The following is a 14584-nucleotide window of genomic DNA, read 5'->3' as shown; positions in this document are numbered from 1 at the left end:
GTAATGTGTGTATCAAAGAAATTGAGCTGGTACCAGTGGCTCATGCTTGTAACCTTAACTACTCAAGAGGCTGAGATCTGAGGATCTTGGTTTAAAGCCAGACCCGTGATGAAAGTCTGTGGTACTCTTATCTCCAATTAACCACCAAAATGCCAGAAGTAGAGCTGTTGTTCAAATGGTAGAGTGCTAACCTTGAGCACAAAAACTCAGGGATAGTGTCCAGGCCCTGAATTCAAGCCCCAGGACAGGCAAAAAGAAAATAAAAGAAAAAAAGAAATTGACTTAATGTCTATAACAGAGCTATGACCATGACTAACTGAATGCTGTATTTGTTAACAAGCCAGTCGGCTCACATTGCAGACATCCCCTTTTTAGCTTCAACAGAACAAATTACCCTGAAGGATGAAAACATATTACCCTGAGATACTGGTTGCTAACCTGGCTGGCTATGTACAATAATCACCAGGGTATGAATAAGGCTCAGTAAACCACAATCTCTATGAGATGGGGCCTAGGCAGGCTCTTAAAAGCTCAATAATTCTGAAACAAAGCTAGACTTACAAAAAAAAAAAAAACAACATCAATTTAGACTAAATCAAGTCATAAAGTGTTATTTTTCAGCAAAAATTTCAAATAAAACTGGAACTTAAAAGTAGAGAAGCCTACCACAAATCATCAGCCATCAAAGTACATATAACATGGACAAATTCACTCATCATACTTTGGTTTGTTCAATCACACACATAATTCAAATACCAAGGGCAGCAATAAGTTTTAGAGTAGCACCTTACCTACTCAGAACTCAGCCTTGGCCTACTTTGCTTTTCCATCCAAAGACATCAAAACAATCAGGAACTTTTTTTTAACAGCACACAAAAAACCCCTAGGAATCTTAAAACTCATGTCCTAGGATTGATAAACAGAGAACAACCTCTCAGTCTTATCAGAACATAATAACTGTTTTCCTCTTCACTGTTCTGATGAGCTCAGCTGATTACCAAAACCCAGAGCAGACTAGATTTGTAAATTAAGAGAGAATTCATAGTGAAGCACACTGAAGAAAAATTATAGACTTATCTATATGCTCTAAAGACTAAATTATTGAGATCAATTTAGCATGAAACAAAATATAACACTTACCTCAATAAATACCAAAGACAAGTAAACAATTGCTCATAATTATGGTCATGATGATCTAAGTTATTAAAAAGTTAACTGCATTCTATAGTTCGCTTATGGATCAAAAAATGAGAGTGCATTAGCATCTGAGTGTCCACAATGTGTTAAACAAAAAACAAGCCATCTATTACCATTTTTTGTTGCTTCATATTCTTTTTATTTATTGTTATTATAAAGTTAATATACAGAGGGGTTACAGTTATGTGAGTCAGGTAATGAGTACAACTATTCTTTTTGAAGCATGTCTCCCCTCCCCTCACTCTCTTCCAGTTTTTTATTCTCTCATTTGATATAATAACCTTGCAATGTAAAAAACAGTCCCATTTTAAGACTGGGACATAAGGTCTTTAAGAAGTGAATTAAGTCATATATGACTTTATACATATATTTGATCTATACCTGAAACATTTCCTTTGTTCACTATTTTATACTGCCCTCCACTTTTTGAATAATTCTGATTGGAAGTACTTTTAAGTTTTATGAAGATAAAACCCTCAAGAAAACAACTGTCTATAACAGCATGCTACTTTTTTCAATGTGATCATTTGGGGTTTTTTTCCCCAAATGAAGAATTATTTTTCCCATTGAACCCCAAAAGCATGTAGAAGTACAGATGCTCTGCTTAAAACAGCAGAGAGCAGATGGCCAGAATGCATACTCCACCCTGCCTGGAATCCAGGCCTGCTCCTCAGGTACCTCCACACCCAGGGACACCATAGACACCTTTTTTTTTTTTTTTTTTGGTCCGGTCGTGGGGCCTGAATTCTGGGCCTGGGTGCTGTCCTTCAGCTCTTCAGCTCAAAGCTAGCACTCTACCACTTGAGCCACAGCGCCACTTCCGGCTTTTTTCTTTTGTGGTGCTGAGGAATCGAACCCAGGGCCTCAGGCATGCAAGGCAAGCGCTCTACCACTGAGCCACCTTCCCAGCCCCGACACAACCTTTTAAACAGCACCAATGTAAACGAGCAGTCACTGGTTCTTCTGTTTAAAAAGCATGTGCCTGATACTCAACAAATGATAAAGACTTCATAAAGCTTTCCACATTGTAGTGAAAAGTTATGAGTATTGAAGAAATACAGTTAACTCACTGAGGTGAGCAACAACAGAAGACTTCAGCTAAAGTGGGTTCTCCTTCCATTTTCCTCGGCCCCCCCCCCGCCCCTTATCATGTGGTATTAGGCTTCATATATCTGAGTTCTACCAATCTTTTTAAAGAAGACTGGCCATTTCAGAAAGATCCTACATAAACATACCTAAAATACAACAAATGCATAGTTCAGTAAGGAATACTCTGCATTTATTTATCCACATTGATAGAAGCAAAAACACTGTGTACTTAATGCTTGGCAATAGCCTTTGGAGATAAGACTTTGTCTTGCCCTTAGGACTAAGAGAGGGAGGAACATAAAGTGATAGATAGGATAGCTTGAATGTGATAGAAGACTTCCCATGGTTGTTCTCATTGACATTTCAACCAGTTGACTCCCCCCCACTCCCTTTTCTTAAGGTGGTACTTGTGTTTGGTAGGTAGGTGCTCTAAATAAGCCATGCCTCAACCTCTGTTTTTGCTGATTATTTTGAGATAGGATCTAGCTTCCTGCTGGGCAGATCCAACTATGTTAGGCTTCCTATTGCAGCTAGGATAACAAGGATTGGCACTGGGCACTGAATGCAGCTCTCAGCTGCTGAGAAGGTAGTCTCATGAACTTTTCTGGTCAGGATGGCTTCAAACCGCAATCCTAATTTCAGCTTCTTAAGTAGCTAGAATTATAGGTATGAGCCATTGGTACCCAGTTCTATACTCCATTATTTGAGCCTTTAAAAGGTTTTCTTATTAATCAAAGGAATTTAGGAAAGGATGGCAGAATTGGCAAAGGAAAAATCTCTCCTCACTTTTACCCTGACATAAATCCTTCTGAGTTCTTGTGGAATAAATATTAACAATTCGTATTCAAGTTATTTGTGGTTAGTTGTCATGTCCTATATCTTGTCACTCCTTAAATTACACAATTTCAAATATCCCCCATCATTTCTCCAAAAATGAAAATTTACTTCCTCCACTCTAAATGGATCTCACTGGGCAAGAGAAAGAAAATAACTGGACTAAGCCAGTTTGCACTGATGTGCATTAGACATATATAGGTTTCTAAGAAGATTCATATAAAACCAATTCAATCTCTGAGAAGAAGAATTGGGGGCAGCATAAGACAGGAATGAAAAAAGTACAGACAATGGGGGGTGGTATTTTTGAGCAATGGAAGCTGCTAACAACATGGTCAGCCCACTCACACTAAGAGTGAATGGAAACAAGAAAAGTGGGCCAGAAAAGCTCAGGCCAGAGGGTAGCTATTTCCAAATGAGAGACATCTCCACTTGAGAAAGGTCTGCTCACATTGTGCCTCTTTCAAAGCATGTTCTAACCACTCACACTCCCAATCTTCCCTTTCTGAATTCTCTCTGAACTGTAATAGATACACATATGCAACTCTTAATTATATTGTCATCAATTCCTTAAAAAATATGGTATGTTGTTTCCTTCTCTCTGGGGAGTTCTTAGAATGATGAGCTGTCTACACTATTTATTTGGGCTCAGTTACATTTCACTTTATATTAGTCTACTTATAAATGTATCCTTTACTTCTAATTAAGCTACTCTTCAAAAGTGACTTTAGAAAGTAAACCACATGAAAGTACTCCACACCATGCTAGCACATAGCAAGAATTCAAGTCATTACTAGCTATTATAAAAGCCATATAAATCATATAAATCTATAATTAAGAAAATTATACACACAGTATTAGGGATTGAAACTCCAGGGCCTTAAGTGCTTATCCCATGCCCCTAACCCTTTTGTTTTTGTTATTGAGACTGGGGTCTTTTTAACTTTGCTCAAGCCAACCTGGAATTCACAATTCTCTGGCTCCATCTTCCAAGGAGCTGGGATTATGGGCTTGCACCACCATGCCTGGCTTAGATCTGTACTTAAAGCTCAACACATAGCTACAGTACCTAAATTTAAGGACTAGTATCACCAACTTTCATGGATGCATAGAATATAACAAGGAGAAAAAAGTATTTTGTAAGTTTTAAATATGACCAGCAGATTTAACTTACAGTTAATGGAAAGTCAGCTATCTAGTCCCCACTAGATGGACTGAGTCATAGCTGCAGGAGAATGCAATGGCATAGTCTAGTCTCCACAGCAGCACAGCAATGGATGCAGGAGAACCATAAAATGGGCCATTTAGCTATAGGTGGGAATGTCAGTGAACAACTTTCCACATAAAGCTAATTCACAGTGCAGATAACTCACAGAGATTGTTAAGTAAACACAGTTCTATCCCAGAATGCTTTTTTTTTGTCTCAAAGTTAAACAAAAAGATAAAGCTTGTCTCTTTAATGTGAAAGTCAATTCCTTCAGAACTTATAATGCAACTAACCAGTAGCAACTTCTAAGTGCTTGAATTTACCCACATCTGGCTCTATTTGGGAGCTAAACACAGCAGAAGTCAGGGTCAAGAAATGACCCTGAATAAAAATAGCCTTGGAAATCTGTCATGGTGTAGGAAAGGAAACAAGGCGGCAGGGTGATTCACTCCAAATGGCAGCTCCAAAACCCAAATTCTCATTTTTGTCCCAATATGAAGCCAATGTACAAAACAGGCACAGAGCAAACTGTCCTTTCCAAAAAGCTTCCAAAAGAAATTGCCAAAGAATTTCACATGGAAGCCAAAAAGATTTAGTGTGCCATTCACCTCACCTATAAATCTAACTAGAACTACTTCTAACTAGGGGTCTGAACAATTGTAGATTTACATTTGTTTGAAGACCACCCAGAGTCTCTAGGGCTTTTCCCCTATCAAGCAAGAGAAATCCTTTGTTGCACTGAATTTTCCACATGTTCAAAGTCTTTTTTTAAAAAATTACAGAAGTACCATGATGATGGTGTGCATGCTATATTTCTATTAATTCTTTATCTCACTGTACCTCTCCTGATGCAGTTAAGTTGTATTAAGTATAATACATTTTGAAATATTATGATTTTTTTAATTAAGAATTTTACTAGTTGAAGAACAATCAGCCAACATTTGACTTCTTTGTCAACTAAGTTTGCTACACTGAGTACACAGGTCCCAAATTCTGCAACATGACTGAAAACATACAAGGACCAAAGGAAGATTTGCTTTGCACCCATTCATTTGCACTTAGCTCTTTCAAAGCCGTCTCATTTAGCATTCATACTTTACATTCTTTTCTTAAATATGGTGGTCTACAACAGCACAGAGTTTCAGAGTATCAGAAAACCCACACCTATTTCTGCTCAAATTACTCTGAAGATCTCATGAACTGCTGAATAAGAAGCAGGTATGCAGATAGTAACAACAGAATGTGTAACTTCCCTAATACTTATGAACACGTGTCTGTGTATACTGGGCCACAGAGTATAATTAACCTTGTCTGGGGATTAGGAAATACTTCTCAGACCAGTCTTGAAGAATGAATAAGAGTGTGACAGGCAGGAAATGAGGACAGAAATTAGGGATGGAGGACATTCCAGGGAATAAGAATAGTCTGGGCTAGTGGTTCTCAACTGGGGGCCATTTTTTATTCACATCAGGGGACATTTGGCCATGTCTGGAGACATTTTTAATGACTGTAAATGAAAGGGAAGAGATGTTACTGGGTAGAGGCCAGAAATTCTTCTAAACATCCTACAGAGAACAGGACAGTCCCAAGGTAGAGGTTAAAAGAAAGAATCAAACTGGGGGGTATAGGTAAGTAGTAGAGCATTTGCCCAGCATGCACCAGGCCCTAGGTCCAATCGTCAACCCCACAAAAATAATAATAGAAGCTCCATGTAGCTTTGGCAGACACAATACTTCAAATGGTTGTGTCTATGGAAGAGGAAAGCAGGAAGAATTAGTTTTCTAAGAAGCCACAGCTAATCAGTGGCTTTAATTCTCAACACAAGAAACAAATAAAATTAGGAAATGGGATGTCTGGGAGCCTAACATACATTTCCTTGTCCTATGAAATGAAGAGCACATCACAGGAACATTGTCCTCAGCTCAGGTCCACTCCTAAACAAGAGGTTATGTTATGGGTAAGGAACACAGAAAGAACAATGTGTCCCATGCAGCTCACCTGGGTGGACTCTCAATTAGAGGGATGTGAACCTGATGTCAGCTGAAACAACTCAAGGACAAAAATTGCTTAAGCTAGAAGAGAGACTAGGGATTCCTTATCCCAAATGAAAGTGGCTGCAAAGAAAGTAGAACACTGTGGGGAAGTAAGGGTTCAGGATTCAAGCGGGCATCAGGTTTGTAGGCAGGGGCCATTTAAACACTTTTTAATTGTTATTATAAAAGTGATATACAGAGGGGTCACAGTTACATAAGTTAGGTAAAGAGTACATTTTTTTTTTTTTGTTAATGCCACCCCTTCCCTCACTCTCTCCAAGAGGACTCATTCCTGATCATAACATAGGAGGTACTTGAATAGAAACCTTACTCCTGAGAAATGGAATGAGCAATTTAACATCACCACCATCTCCTCTCCTCTACCAAAAGGAAAAAGAATTAAGTAGAACAACTTCTACCCCAGTAAGAGACTTCTGGGATGGAAAGAAGGTAGCTCTCCAGACGCTAGCAAATTTTGTTATAAAAGCAAGAAAGATATATCAAAACTTCTACACTAACTCACACTAACCCACATCATCCCTTTAACACTGACTTAACACACCTCTGCCCCCCCCACCCCAATGTTCTGTTTTTAAAGATAGTAAGGATATAGGGGACAGGGCATCAATGGCTCATACCTGTAATCCAACTACATGGGAAGCAGAGATTCAAAAGATCATAGTTTAAGGTCAGACTGGGTAGAAAAGTCACCAAGACCACTTCTTAACCAAGAGCTGGGCATTTTGGTATATGCCTATCATCCTAGCTATGTAGAAGTATGAGACCAGAAGGACCATAGTTCCAGGCCAGCCCTTGAAGAAAAGTCCACAAAACTTCATCTCAGGGGAAGAAACTGAGCGTGGCTGCAACATGCCTGCCATCCCAGCTACGAACATGGGTAGCTAGCACTTCAGGCCCATACCTAGGCAGGAAGATACTATCTCAAAAATAACCAGCAAGAAAGAAGACTGAAGGTGTGACTCGGCAGTAGAGTACTTGCCTACTAAGTGTGAGGCCCTGAGTTCAGAGCCTGGCACCAGCAAGAGAATAAAAAGAATAGAGGAAATTATACCCATTGTAGCAAATGTTTAAATAAAACTCAGGAGAAAATGACAGAATAAGATTTTCTTTTTTTATTTCCTATTGGTGTTGCCAAGGATCAAATCTGGGGTCTTACAGGTGCTAGCCAGAAAATTCTCTGAATTACATCTACAACCTCAAGAGAAAATGCTGTAAAGCTCTTTTGTTTTGTGCCAGTCCTGTGGCTTGAACTCAGGGCCTAAGTGCTGTCCCTGAGCCTTTTTACTCAAGGCTAGCACCCTACAACTTGAACTGCAGCTCCACTTACAGCTCTTTTGGTATTTAATTGGAATAACAGTTTCATGGACTTTTGTGCCTGGTCTGGCTTCAGTGATCCTCAGATCTCAGCCTCCTGAGTAGCTTGGATTTCAGGTGTGAGCCACCAGTGCCCAGCTATATACGCTTCTTAAAAAGTAACTGACACATTCTCTCTCTCCCTCCCTCCGCCTTCCTCTCCTTTCTCTTCCCCACTTCTTTTTTCCTTCCTCTTTTATCTCCCTCTCTCTCCCCTCCACTCTATTCCCTCTCCCCTGCCTCCAAAAACTAGAGTCACAAAAGAAGGTGATTTGTGCCCAGCACTGTGCCAGAAATTATCAGCAGGGAAAATTAAAATCAAGTTTCAATGGCACAGAGCCTTGAAATAACTGTAGCCTTTAGGTGCTTCACTGTATATGACTATAAATAAAAGAAGGGGCCCTTTCAGAAGAACCATGCGGAAAACAGGGACAGGACATTCTGGACTAAAAAGTGTGAGCAAGAACCATCAGGTACACATGGGAATTTTACTTGCATACCCATTGCTACCCACAGGTGGAATGAATATATTCCATTTCACCTACCAACAACCACAAATATGTGCTGATCATAACCTGGCATTCAGGAGATGAAAGCACTTCAACATCATCTCCTAGCACCTTGTGATGATGCAGTGTTGGTATGTACTTAATCTGCTTCTGCAAACAAAGTAAAACAAATGTTCAAGATCAAAACAGACAAATTCATGTGGCTGTTTGTTGGGATGGGGGATATGTTAGAGTAAAGTAAAATCTGAACTATGAAGAGAGAGGACTGTTTTAGGCCAGGCTGGGATATACACAGCTGGAAAAAAAAAAGGTGTGTGTGTGGGGGGGGGGTGTTAACTTTGCCTGGGACTGTGTTTACAACAGGGAATCAACTACACTTAACAAAGTTAATCAAGGACAATCACTTTTCTGTCTAGTGAGAACTACAGATAATTCTAAGTTGTCAAGTGGCACACACAGATGAGATACAAATATATACACACATCTGAAAAATCCTGACTGATGTGGTGGTTTGGGTGTCAGGGTAAACCCAGAAACCTGGGCATGAGCAAGTATGCTAATGAGACTTAGTGATTCTTCCCAAAGATTCCCCAACACCATCCCCTTCCCTATAGACTTGGAGGCATATTCATTATCATTCAGGCAGAGTTAGTTTTCAGGCCACCATCATCTGCCCAGGCCACTTTATCCACCTGGAATGTTCTCCACCCATATAGACAAACACTACCCATTCTCTGGGACTCGGCTTCTCCTCTCCTCCTTTGTATGATATTTCTGAGTCAATTTGTGGCATCTTTCCCTCTTCTGAGCTTCCAGAGTTTTATAATTACTTGGCAAATAAACACCTAAGCTCTAGTCAGCTTCTCTCTTTTGTTGTTTATTTTTAACCAATAGAAACTGTCACCTTTCTTCTCTTTGAGGTACAAAAGGCACATTTTATTCATATGTCTTTGGATCTATCCATCTCATCCTCAGAGTACCTCAAGCAAAGTAAAACTAAAATAATGTAGTTTAGGACTGCATAAATATTCCACCTTTTAAATAGTAGAATTAAATATTTTGACACATGTAGGACAGAAGTTAGAGTCACCTTAGTAATCTAACAACAGCCTAACATGTTGCAACAACAACAAAAACACCCATTCTAATTGTTCTCCCTCAATTTTTTTTTTTTTTTTTTGTCGGTCGTGGGGCTTGAACTCTGGGCCTGGGCGCTGTCCCTCAGCTCTTCAGCTCAAGGCGAGCGCTCTACCACTTGAGCTACAGCGCCACTTCCGGTTTTCTGGTGGTTTATTGGAGATAGGAGTCTCACGGTCTTTTCTGCCCAGGCTGGCTTTGAACCACGATCCTCAGATCTCAGCCTCCTGAGTAGCTAGGATTACAGGCGTGAGCCACCAGCGCCCGGCTCTCCCTCAATTTTCTTGAAGAAAAAAAAAAAAAAGCCACAGGATTGGGGTAGAACATTTGCCTAGCATGCACAAGGCCCTGGGCTATATCATCAGCACTGCTGAAAAAAATTATTATTATTTTTTGGTCATTCATGGGGTCTGAACTCTGGGCCTGGGCACTGCCCATCAGCTCTTCAGCTCAAGGCTAGTGCTCTAACACTTGAGCCACAGTGCCACTTCTAGCTATTTCTGCTTATGTGGTGCTGAGGAATTGACCTCAGAGTCTCATGCATGCAAGGTAAGTACTCTACGACTGAGCCACCTTCCCAGCCCCCAAATTAAAAAAAAAAATAAAGCCATAAGGATAGTTCTATAACAGTTAGACTCTAAGCTTTTAAATCCCTCTTTCTTTCCTTTACTCCCTCTTTCTACTTCCTTCTCTCCCTCCTTTCTTATCTTTCTTTCTGATTTTTTTTCTAAGACGGGATCTCATTTTGTACTATAGGCTGGCCTCAAACTTCTGATCCTTCTGCCTCAGCCTCTTGAGCTCTAAGATTATAGACATGTGCTATGTTCCTGGTTTAAGCCTTCAATTTCAAATTTGGATAATTCTTCTGGGTTCTGAAAAATGTCATCTAGACATGACATCTGGAGGTTAAAATAAATGGCTTCCTATTCAACTATCATTATAATGCCTTTGTGCAATATGTATTTAATAAAAGTACTTAGTCTGATAAACTGAGATAACTATAAACTGAGTGACTAAATAATTAAGAATTTTTAAAGCATACAAGTTTCTTTCATAGGAAAAGGGATAGAATCTCAAATAATTTTGAATATGCCTCATCTATGAAATTACTATTTAATGTCTGTCTCATGAGCACTTGAGAAAACTTTTAAGCAACATGGCTAGAAAGTGTTTCCCATGCACAAATACTTGAAATTATACATATTAACTAAAATAACCCTCAAGACAACCCAAATTCTTTAGATAGTGACACTAAGAGATTTGAGTAGTTTGTCCATAGACCACAGCACGAAAATGCTAGGAAGAGAAATTGAATCTCAATAGTCTGACTCTTAACCATTGTTATAACTATTATTGGTTAAGCTGGCATAGTTATGCCATTTTGATTAATATGGTATTTGAAGTCATTTCTATAAAAGTTAGGTATCCAAACTGTAACATGCAAGCCAGGCATGATATCTCATGCCTATAATCCCTAGAAAGCTTAGGCAGGAGGATAGTTATAGAATAGGTCTGCACATAACAAGACCTTATATAAAAGGGGGGGGGATGGGCAGGGAGTGCAGCTCAAGTGGTAGAGCACCTGCCTAGCAAGTACAAGGCCTTGAGTTCAAACTCCAGTTGTAGCGTCCCGAAATGTAACATGCTATCATAATGGTGTGAACATATAAATCTGATTCCAGTTGCCCCTCTGCATCTCTGGCTCTGCATCCTTCAAACAACAGAATGTCAAAAATACGTGGAGAAGCCAGGCACCTGGAGTTCATGCCTGTAATCCTAGCTACTCAGGAGGCTGAAATCTGAGGATTGCAATTTGAAGCCAGCCTGGGCAGGTAAATCCCAGAGACTCTTATTTCCAATAAACTACTCAGAAAAAGCTGGAGCAGTGCTGTGGCTTAAGTAGTAGACAGCCTTGAGCAAAAGCAGTTCAGGGACAGTCCCCAAGCCACCAGAGTTCAAGCCCCAGGTTTGGGGGCAGGGGCTTGGAGAAAAAATTGTGTCTATGCTGAACATGTATGAACATTGACTTTTGTCGTTATTTTCCAAATAATATACAACTACTCCCACATTGTATTAAGTATTATAAGTAATCTAGCAATGCTTTTAGATATACAGAAGAGGCTGGGTATGTAGCTCCGTGGTAGAGCACTTGTCTAGCACGCACAAGGCCCTAGGTTCGATTCCAAGTACTGAAAAGTTATATGTATATAATGTATGTATACATACATAAAGATGTGCACAAGCTATATGGAAATACATTAGTCCTCTATTACCCAAAAATTCACTTCCTGCAATTTGTTATATGCAGTCAACAAAGGTGAGAATAACTATGAGGGAGAAGCTCATTCACATAACTTTATATTATAGCATACTGCTACAGTAGTTATATTTTATTATTAGTTACTATCTTACTGTGTCTAATTTATGAATTAAATGTTATAAATGTGTAAATACAGGAAAAACATGTAATTCTATTTGGGATTTGAGGCATCCACGGGAAAGTAGGAGTCTCTTGAAATGAACCCCTTCAATGTAGACATAAAAGGACTACTTTACTATATTATTTTAGAGTAAGGACTTCAGTATTCTCACATTTGGCCTCCAACTCAAACCTAACACTCCCTGCCCCCACACATATCCTTTTCAGCTGCTGGAGTAGCTGGGATTACAGGTGCCTAAGGCTTGACTAAGTCTCAGATTTTAGACTCTGCAGGGAGTGAGTCTTGGAACCCAAAATATTAATAAAAAACAATAAAAATAAAAAGCAACCATATATCAGGATGCAACACTTTATTCAGAAAAATACAGTGCAACTCTGAGACCATCTAACCTTGGAAAACTTAGAATCCTAGCACCTGAGCACTGAAAGAAATCCAGGAGATCATGTTTTACAAATTAGGAAACTAGCCCATGCATCAACTCAAGGTCAGATTATGGGAGACAGGTGTAACACTCAACCTGGGCTCCTGCTCTACTACCACTCTGCCTCTGGGACAAGACCAAGGATGCCTGATCAAGAACAGATGAAATCATATGGTTTGCAATTTCAAAGATTAAACCGGTTTGTGTGTTTGTTTGTGTGTGGGTGTGTGTGTCAGAGAGTGAGACAGACAGAGAAAGACACAGAGAGAAAGAGACACACAGAGAGAGAGACAGAGAAAGAGAGAGACACAGAGAAAGAGAGACACACAGAGAGAGAATTCTGAAATTAGGGTTGGCAGTGGTAAGTAAGTAAGTAAGTAAGTAAGTAAGTAAGTAAGTAAGTAAGTAAGTAAGTAAGTGTTAGTTAAGCATCCAGTACTTTTTAAGTTGAGGGAGTGATTGTCTCACTATAAACTTTACAAGAAATGAGGCAAAGCTTCCAGGAAAAATACACCCAAGTCCCTGCAAAAAAAAAAAAAAAAAAAAGAAAGAAAGAAAGAAAAGAAAACACAAAACACACACACACAAAGAACCAAAAACGTGAGCTATTCTGAAATTCCCTTAACTGTACTCTTAAAAGTCGAACTGCTTTCGAGTCCTGCTCAGACACAACCACATGCATTTGTTCTAAGACAAACTCATGGGGGAAGCCCACGCTGGGGCCTTTGGAGTTGTCACTACCTTCCCTAGGATGTCAGTCATACAAGGGCTCCATCTATAACTCCTGGACAAGAAAAAAAAAAAAAAAAAAAGCAACCAAACTGAAACCGTGAACGCCTTGTCAATTTCAGACCGTTTACTTTGGCACTGGCCAAGTCCTCGCAGTCTCTTCGATGTCTGGAAACGTGTCTAATTACGTTGAGTAAGTAACTTAAAAAAAAAAAAAGAAGAAGCCAGTGGCCCGGGAATGGACAACTCAGGGATCATCCCACAGCATCCTGAACGATGATGATGATGGCATGGAACCACGCCAGATAAAGCGAGCAGAAGAAAAGCAGCAAGTGTGAAACGGTGCGTGGGGGGGGGGGGGAGGGAATACACCGCCAGCGTCTCCCCCCCCTCGGGGGGGTGGGGTGGGGGCCGAGCCGACGCTCCCCCCCCAAAGTTTCTCTTTTCCTTCACTTGGGTTTCCATGAGGTCACCGGGCCCCGCCCACAGCCCTCACCTGGCGCGGGGCGGGCCGGTGCGGGGCCGGACTCTCACCTCCGAACTCAGCTGTTCCCCCCCGCCCACGACACGCACCCACGGCCTCTCCGGAAAGGCGCGGCACGCCCCCCGCCATCCCCACGCCGCGCGCGCCCCAGCGGCGTCCTGTCTCTCCCCGGAAGGCGCGACCCCTGTCACCGCGCCCTGGGGCGGCCGCGCGCCCCCCACTGGCGCCCCCGCGCCTCAGCAGCACCGGGAAAGCTAAGTCCCGCACCCCCACCCACCCACCCACCCCACGCCCGGTGCGCAGCCACCCCGCCCCTCACCTGAGCCGGAGGTTGGCCATGAACTCGGGCATGGTGACGGTGTCCATCAGCACGAAGTCCGCCTTGCCGAACTCCAGGCTCTCCTGCTCCGCCATGGTGCCGGCCCCGCGGGCTGAGGGGGGTCGGGGGTGGAGGGGGGGCGCAGGCGCGGCTCAGGTGGGCGCGCTCGGGCCGCGGGGGCCGCTGCGGAGGCCCGGGGACAGCTCGGGCGGGGCCGGGGCGGGGCCGCTCGCTGAGGAGCTGCGGGGGATCCCGGGCTGACCGAGTCTACCGCCGCCGCGCCTCGGCGCTCTCCAGGACCCGCGCGGCTCCCGGAGGGTGCAGCCGACGGTTTCCGCTTCTCTGGTGGTGGCTGCCCTGCCCGGCGTGTTGGGGGGCCAGGGAACCGAGACGGAGACGACGGCGGCGGCTGGTCCCGCCTCTGGCCTTGGTCTCGCCCGGCTCCGCCCCGCCCGGGCCTCTCTGGCTCCGCCCCCTTCGTAGGAGCCCGCCCCCCCCCCCCAGTCCCGTCTCAGCTCAGCCACCGCCTCCTCACCTGGATGGCGCGCACGCGCGGGACGGGGGCGCGCCTCGGGTTAGCCGCAGTGGTTGGATCGCAGCGCCCCCTTGGGACCAACATTGGAATGTCAGGCGGAGGAAGGTGCAGCCGCTTTAAGTCCACTAGTTGGAATCAGGTTTCTAGAATAAAACCCGCCTTCTGCCCTGGCCTGCTAAATGACAACAAGTGCTCACGCATTACCCATCTTTGAAGTGCTGGCTCCAGCGCAGATGATAATAATAGCTAGCGCTTTGAGGTCACCAAAAATTGCA

The 14584-nt window shown here is 42.4% G+C and overlaps 1 protein-coding gene across 1 annotated transcript in view; it reads right to left on the bottom strand.

Moving 5' to 3' along the window:
- Myo1d (myosin ID) overlaps window positions 1-14178 on the bottom strand; it is a 303418-nt gene extending 289240 nt beyond the window's left edge. Inside the window, exon 1 of the mRNA XM_070027221.1 lies at window positions 13775-14178. Coding sequence (XP_069883322.1) covers window positions 13775-13869 — 95 coding nt within the window. The 5' untranslated portion in view covers window positions 13870-14178. The remainder of the gene's footprint in view (window positions 1-13774) is intronic.
- Between the last annotated feature and the right edge of the window lie 406 nt (window positions 14179-14584).

This window comes from Dipodomys merriami, unplaced genomic scaffold, assembly GCF_024711535.1.
Source record: "Dipodomys merriami isolate MVZ:Mamm:240054 unplaced genomic scaffold, mDipMer1.0.p SCAF_19, whole genome shotgun sequence".
In the NCBI taxonomy this organism is placed as follows: Eukaryota; Metazoa; Chordata; class Mammalia; order Rodentia; family Heteromyidae; genus Dipodomys; species Dipodomys merriami.
Note: the sequence above shows the minus strand (reverse complement) of the source record. Positions and strands in the feature narration are given on the sequence as shown.